Source organism: Olea europaea, unplaced genomic scaffold (genome assembly GCF_002742605.1).
Source record: "Olea europaea var. sylvestris unplaced genomic scaffold, O_europaea_v1 scaffold2754, whole genome shotgun sequence".
In the NCBI taxonomy this organism is placed as follows: domain Eukaryota; kingdom Viridiplantae; phylum Streptophyta; class Magnoliopsida; order Lamiales; family Oleaceae; genus Olea; species Olea europaea.
In genome coordinates this window covers 18,960-27,092 of record NW_019245983.1, presented here as the reverse complement: position 1 = coordinate 27,092, position 8,133 = coordinate 18,960, and the positions used below count along the sequence as shown (strand labels likewise).

Below are 8,133 nucleotides of genomic sequence, written 5' to 3'. Positions count from 1 at the left end.
GTGTTCATATGCAGAATGAATTGAATACATTTTCCTGGTCCCAAGCCATGATATCAAACATCCATGAATTCATTCTTTCAACTATTAATAACAGTGCAGTAAATACCAGAAGGAGCTTTATATGTCATCACAAAACTTTCATTTGGAATTATCACATTTATTATCCCACTTAGCAGCAACTCACTGCCATACAACTGAATTTTCTTAGAGTGGAATATTAAGCAACTTTGCAGCAGCTCATTGATATACATGAATTATGTTTTTTTCAAAGTAAAGGTACTATACGCTACACTGAACTAATATTTAGGTTTTGGCTAGAAAACAGTTTCAGGTGATATCTTCCGCTAAAATTGATCTAAGATAAGTAGGGATAAAGAAAAGCAAGACCCTTTTTCATAAAGGATTTAAAGAATGCTCCTATTGCATCAAAGATTTTAGAGAAGGTAGGAATTTTTAGTCCAGCTCCTCCCCAAACACAGCATCCATCCAACAACACGTTGAATGATCTGTGAACACTTTTAGAAATATATACTTGGAAAAACTTAAATCAGAAACCATGGTTGCCTTCTTGACAAGTTATTTATAAAGATAAAGCATCAACTAGGTCTGTATCCGCAATTTATCCATACCAGAGTAAAAAAAAGTCTTCCAAAGTAACCTAGATGCCTAGTCCGTCAGAAAAATAATAGTGATCTCTCAACTAAATAGTCCTCCCTCCTTTTATTTCATTTCCCCCTAAAGCTTTGAATTGGTTTCTAAACCAAACGCCAGTCAGTTACAACAACATGCACATGCGCTTAAGTACTAATCCCAATTTTTCAACAACGCTTTTGACTCTTACCACTTATGGAAAAATTGATCATGACAACGAGAATACGAATAAAAAGCATGAGTACTTTTCTAGAAGCAATCAAAATCTCGCAACAGCTGAATCGAATTGAAAAATCTGAGTAACTTGATTCCTTCTATAGACAATTCCAGTAAATAATTTAAACTGCAACCAAGGCATGCGTGAAATAGAAAAGTGATTGATTAACAGAGATGAATTATAGTTGCCAGAAAATAGCACTTACTCATCAATTCCTTCATACACAGTTCCGAATGATCCACGACCTAAGAGCCCACCCTTCTGCCAACCCATAATAATGCATCTAAATCTCCCGTTGGGAGAAATATTAGACGTGGGCTCTGTCGTAGTACTTGAAGAATCATCATCATTTGAAGTTGTAAATGAAGGTGACTCTGATATCATAACATTCTCGCTTCTCATAACTACCATTCTCATATTATCCTCCTCTCTGTCTTCCTCTTGCTCGTCACTCCTCATACGCCTCCCCTCTTCTTGACCTCCCTCCAAACTAACCACAAAATCAGGAACTCTTTCACCTTTCAATAGCAAGTCCCAAGGTGAGCACGGGTTTTCTATCACCGGCAATGTTAGTGCAGGCACTGGCGCCAGAACGGGTAGCCGGACACCCTTACTACCATTTCCACGAAATTCATTCAATACGCTACTGACAATTTCACTCGAAATTTCATCACCTACCCTTGCACTATCTCCAAACCTGACCGTTAATTCATCAACACGACCACTAACACTAGGGTTCTCACTAAAACCCTCATTTTTCTCTCTAATAATTACATTACGTATGCTACTACCAACATCATCATTAATTCCAGCATCAATATCACGAGTATCAGCTTCAATTTTCCGATTAACTATAAGAGGAGCAGAAGAGGATCTGAACTTCATACTCTCATATTCCGCTGGAGATATCCCAAAATCATCTACCCCAGAAAACCCCAACGCATTGCAGATAATATCAATTTCACCCTCAATCCCCTCGATGCGAAAGCTCTTCTTGTCACTGTACAATTCGAGCGACCGAGTGCGAAGTGAAGAGTCCTCCGATGAGTAGTATGATGAAGACGATGTTGAGGGCGTAGAGGGATATAACTCGTAATTGATGTTATTATTGGCGTTCCGACGCTCGAGTCTCGGCAGCTTCTGCTTGGAGGCGGCTTGGCGGCGACTTCCGCCGGAATTGGAGCTGGATTTCATNGCGTTCCGACGCTCGAGTCTCGGCAGCTTCTGCTTGGAGGCGGCTTGGCGGCGACTTCCGCCGGAATTGGAGCTGGATTTCATTCGGGTTTTTCTTTGTTCTGACCTATGAATTAAGAATTTCGGTATTCGATGCATAATGATAGGAATCCAAATCCATCAATACCGTGAATTGAAAGAAAAGTTTTGAAATTTCTTTCCTTGCGACTCCGTAAGAAGAAGATATTTAGAAAAAGTGTGCGTGTATGTGTGTGTGTGTATGTGTGTGTGAGTGAGAGAGAGAGGGAGAGAGAGGAAATTATGTGTGTGCACAGGCGGAGAAGATTGGCGGAAAGGACGGAGAATGGTAATAGGAGGCGTCGGATAAAGAAAATGGTGTGCCAGGTTGGATCTACCCCTTTTCTCGCACATTGTGTGTGAAAAATAATAAATAAATAAATTGTGACTAGTCAATGCAGGCGTTGACTCAAATATTAAAAGGTTATAAATTTAGGCCTTGTTTGGAAACAATTTTAGGAGGAAAAAATTACTTTTCAATCAAAATTAAACTTTAATCTCAATTTTACATTCAAAAATATAATTCATTATTCACCATTTTTCTTTCTGAAAATTTGCTAATAATTTTTCTCTAAACTGAGTACTTAAAGAATTGTGTAGAGATGAGATTTTAGGTTTAAAAAATATATTCTTCAATGTAAGTTGACATGATAGGGAAAAAAAAGAGACAAAATCTAGAATTTCGTCTAAATTTAAAAGCTTGATCGGATGAGGAGACTACGAAAAATTAATATTTCATTCTCGAATTTAAAATTATATTTCTATTCAAATTCAGACATAGTTCTATAGTTATTTTAAAAAAGGAAAGACAAAAATATAACCATCGATCAAATCCACAACTTTTAATCTAATCTATATGACACGTGGAAGACGCTTTTACCTTGTTTGCTCGATTCCTAATTTACAAATTTTCACACATAGCTATACTAGCTTTCGGACCGATCCAAGTTTTAATCATTTATTTTATTTGAGTCATATAAATTTAAAAAAAAAAATTAATTCTCGTTTCATTTTAGACACTTTGTCTAATTCAGGAACAAAAAATATAGACAAAGTTTTTGAGCAGTACAGTTTATATAAAATAGATTAAGAGCGTAAAATAATAATCAGAAATAAAATTTTTGTTACATTGACGTCACGCATCGGCCAAGTCATACGTGAATTGTAATTGACGTCAGATATTATCAATGGTTTACTAAACCTTTGCATTACGACGAACTGCATGAGAAAGTTCTTGGCATCCGTATGGTATAACTTAAAATTTTTATATTAATTTAAGCTAAATTCAATAATAATTGTAATAATATATTTTTTAGAATTCACAACTTTTTAATTACACATTCCATTAATTTTTATCAAAATTTACTAAAAAATTAATTTTAATCCCCATTAAACGAGGACATAACTTACTATTAATCCCATGGTGTTAAAACGTATCTGATGACCCAAAACATTAATACCCCGAACTCGACCTAAATGGCCCGACCTAATTACCTAAACCCTTTTCAATACTATCACCCTTGAGGTCAGGGTCCATTTAGGTCGGGCCTTCCCCTTTAGGTCGGGTTTAGGGTCCCTTGATGCTATTTTTCCCACGTTTTATGAAAAGTATTTGTTCTACTTCGACTATGATTCTCAGTGATCCTTATTTTCATCACTAACTTATCACAACTCCATTCAAACTCAAATAGAACACTTTAACTGTAGCACAAATACTTCACACAATGAAGATAAGGATTGCAGATGGTTAAATCATATCCCAATTTTACTACCAACATCTATAAATACATAATCAAGGTTCATTATTCAAGTATGTTTTTCATTACTTTCAATTCATAGTCTTACGCTCTTTGTCTAATTTAAGCATCGGAAAGGCAACTAGAATACATATTGTTACCTTTGTTTTAGGTATCAAAAGATTGTTTGTGTTCATCGACAACCTTCAAGCTTGGTATTCAAGCTTTCAGTTCGAGATCTATCACATACAATTTTTGGTAGCATCAGTATCGAAACATTTTTGATAGGTTTGACGTCCCTTTCACAAAATATCAAAATGTGTAGAACTGTAAAGTCTGATATAAGTCGTGCCATGATTTCACCCAAGACACATCATGACGAATGATATTGAGCCCAAGTGTGCAGACTTGTGGTTCACGTAGATGAGTTGAGACGTATAACGTCTAAGGAAAAAAATACACTACACAAAATTTGTGCTAAGAAAAAGTGTGGGTCGACACAAGTCATGCTAGTCCTGAATAGCTAATTGCATAATGTTTCTAATAAAATTGTACATTTTTTGCTTGTGTATTTTAAAAGGGTAATTAGCACAAAACGTCTTTACCTTTTAATATTATTGTGTAAAACGTTCTTACCTTTCTTTTTTAACATTTTGATCCCTATTTTCACATTTCATTATGGAAAAATGTTATTTTCATCCAATTTATCAATAAAAAAAATGTAAGATACAAATATGTCCGTCTATTTAAATTAAACAAAAAAAGAAAAAGAAAAAATTAAATAACAAATTACAATTATACTCCTAAACTTTTTCAAAAACTGCAAATGAGCTCAAATAAATTATTAAAATGATAATTGGCACAAAATGTCCATACCTGTAATATTATTGTGCAATACGTCCATACCTTTTATTTTTTGACATTTTCACCATATTTTCACATTTCATTACGGAAATCATAATTTCATCCATTTTTTGATGAAAAATGTAAAATAACGAATATATCTTCATATTTAAATAAAATAAAAATAAAGAACAAATTGTAACTACATTCTCAAATTTTTTAAAAATTACAAATAAATTTTAAATAAATAATTAAAAACAAAAAAAAATACTTTCTTTTTCAATTATTTATTTGTACTTTTTTTTGAAATTTTTGGGAGTATAGCTGCAATTTATTCTTTTCTTTTTTTTTTTTTTTGCTTTATTATTATATGATGATATATTCGTCATTTTACAACTTTTAACTGATAAAGTAGATGAAAATGATGATTTTTGCAATGTAATGCGAAAATAAGGGTGATAAAACATTTTGCACAAAAATATTGAAAGGTATGAACGTTTGTGTTAATTACCCTTCTGCAATGAAATGTGAAAATGGTGATGGAAATGCCAAAAAAAAAAAAAATGAAAGGTAAAGACATTTTTGTACGATAACATTGAAAAGCTAAGAACGTATTGTGCTAATTATCCCATTCTGAAAATTATGTGAAGAAGAATTATGTATCATCTATTTCTAACTGCTGGTGTCATATACACTTTCAAGTTATAACAATCTTCTGTCGAAATCAATGTTTTTTCCATCGATATTTGAGACCAAACAACTTTGACAACTCTTATAATTCTCATTTTTGAATACTTTAAAAACATCTTTTGCTAATTCAGACATACTTCTATTCAACCTCGTTTTCATCCTTTCAGGTAGTAAAATCAATCTATGATTGTGATCATCTTCATATGATTTCATAATTCAGTAGCCTCAGTCAATGTCATTTGAAATTGGCACGTTAATCTTACATCTATCTCTAATTGTCAAGCAACTTCTTCATTTTGTAGAGTCGTCTTCTTTATGATTCTGACTTGATCATCCAACAATCTTCCTACCATAACATTTGCCTTCATGTGACCGCTCAAATTTAACAAAAGTGAGTGTGATCCGGTTGTTTGAGCGCGAATTAAAAAATCATTTAATAAGATCATTGATGGAAGAAAAACATAAAGAATCTAATAAACTTCGTCTCATCATCACAAGTAGTTTAATTAATCATCCGAAGAGCTTCAAAATTTTTAACATCCCATTTACATTGAATGAAAAATAAAAACAGAAAATCAAAAAATTGCATTCTTCTAAATTTGGTATTCCGGCAATATTAAAAACAGCACGAAGCACTCTCTGTAAAGTTTTTTTCCCAATAAATTAACTTATTCAACTTTAAACATATAGATGGAACAACTTCCATGCGATAATTAGAGCAAATAATATTCACAGCAGATGAATCGGTTGGCTGAAACTCTAGGCAATGGAGGAAATCAGGAAGAAAGATACTGAATCAATTTTGGTTACAATAAAACGTGTCTTGAAAACTTCGTATAAAAAATTTCCTTTTGAGTGTCTCGCTAATTCTCCTCCTAGTCTTGAAACTAAAACTGACAAATAATGCTACTTAGCACATATAGGGGTATAACCCCAGTCTATGTTACGTTCGGTGATAGGCTAAATGAAAAAAGGAATTATCTAGCGCTACTTAGATTAGAGTTATAATCCCAATGGGCCTAAATAGTATTATTCAAAACGTAAACAACCATGTAGAGTGATTTTCACCTATATTGCAATCAAATAAAAATTTTAGACCACTATAATTAATAATATTATGCCAAACTAGTCTACTTTCCTCACCGAATGCACACATACTTTCAAACCAACCTCGAAGTTTCTTCCAAATTATATCAACATTTTCAGTCATGAGGATAATTCACAACAAAATCTAATCTTCTACAGAACAAAAACAACTCCAACTTGTTCAAGAATAATAGCATTAGTTTTCTCTACCGTTACATTTAGGTTTACTCGTTTGTTTTTGTGGACGAGAAACCCTGGCATTTTCAAGCACATTCATTAATGTTTTGTACAAGGGACTCAAATTTTTTAATAGAACAGACCGACCTTCATATCTGAACTAACATAACAGATTCAGAAACACAGGCAGGGATGACCGGCAAACAATCTCAATTCCAGTTAGTCTACCTTTGAGGCAACTTGGTTATTCTGAATGAGAAGTCCAATACATCAGCCCACTGCAAGAAAATCATAGAAGTCAAGTCCCATAAATCATCAACCAATTGTTTAGCACATACAGATTATCTGTTTATATAGATTCAATAGTAGTCAAAGCTCTAGGAGTTCTTTTATCTTTCTTTTTATTTGGGGATTTTTGGGGAAAGGGGGCTTAAACCTGAATCCTAAATCGTAAACTTCCAACCAATTAACATGAGTTGCTCGTCGACATTTCGGCAGCGCTGACTTAGATAACAGAAGGAAGTGGGATGAGTAATGCCATACGTATCCACTTGGGATCATCCCCAAGTGATGTGGCATTAAATGTTAAGACCAGTCAAGTGGATCTCATATCTACACATTCACCCATTGTTTGACAAGCACTGCTTGAAAACTCTTTTTCCTACTTATTCATTTTTAACCACACATTCATACAATGAAATATTATGCATGTAAATCCAAAACATTTCCTTACTTTTTAACCACACATTCTCCTAAAAGTCACCATTCAAAACATTGTTTTTTCCAAACAATAGTCGTCAAACAAGGGCTTAATTTCACTCATTATTTCACTCCACATCACATAGGAATGATCCCACAGGAGACAAATAGCATTATTCGGAATACTTTCATAGTTCTCGTTCAGCACATTCAGGAAGATTGAGAGACCGAGCACCCCAAAGCACAAGCAAAAATCTGATACGCACTATAAAAAATTTCATACTAGCAGCTTGTATTGCTAAGCTTAAAAGTAATTTAAATTTACTTTCAAGTAACTTAAAACTCAATTAATTTACTTATAAGTAAATATTTTAAGCTTGACCAAATTATTCTCTGTCGATCAAAAATAAACCAAGAAACCAAAAATAAGTACCTGATTAGTACAAAGACACATTGAAAAACACCCGCAACTCCTGTCCAAGCTGGAGGTCCAGATTCCACCAGCGCATCTTGTATCAATAGGCCCACGGAAGCAGCCAAGCAGACGAAGGATACAACATATGCAATGAAAAGCCAAAGTTTGACCCTGCAATTTCAGAAATTGGAATGGTTCACAAAAAAAATTTATGCCACTTGCGAACTGCAAAATATTCTGCAACTATTATACAGTTATACCCGCGACAATTTTACAAAAGAATTTTTAAGTGAGGGGCAGATGTTTCCACCAAATTGCCATCTGGTTGGACGTATAAAATCATTGAGGAGCACTTGAGGCTAAGAAAC

At 33.8% G+C, this 8,133-nt stretch overlaps 2 protein-coding genes across 2 annotated transcripts in view; both read right to left on the bottom strand.

The window, feature by feature from the left end:
- LOC111383766 (mitogen-activated protein kinase kinase kinase 1-like) overlaps positions 1-2,461 on the bottom strand; it is a 16,781-nt gene extending 14,320 nt beyond the window's left edge. The window contains exons 1-2 of the mRNA XM_023007916.1: positions 2,064-2,461; positions 1,074-1,979 (exon numbers count right to left, since the gene is read on the bottom strand). Coding sequence (XP_022863684.1) covers positions 1,074-1,979; positions 2,064-2,200 — 1,043 coding nt within the window. The 5' untranslated portion in view covers positions 2,201-2,461. The remainder of the gene's footprint in view (positions 1-1,073; positions 1,980-2,063) is intronic.
- Positions 2,462-6,546: 4,085 nt separating this feature from the next.
- LOC111383768 (transmembrane protein 50 homolog) overlaps positions 6,547-8,133 on the bottom strand; it is a 7,164-nt gene continuing 5,577 nt past the window's right edge. The window contains exons 3-4 of the mRNA XM_023007919.1: positions 7,784-7,936; positions 6,547-6,929 (exon numbers count right to left, since the gene is read on the bottom strand). Of these exons, the coding sequence (XP_022863687.1) occupies positions 6,896-6,929; positions 7,784-7,936 (187 nt within the window). The 3' untranslated portion in view covers positions 6,547-6,895. The remainder of the gene's footprint in view (positions 6,930-7,783; positions 7,937-8,133) is intronic.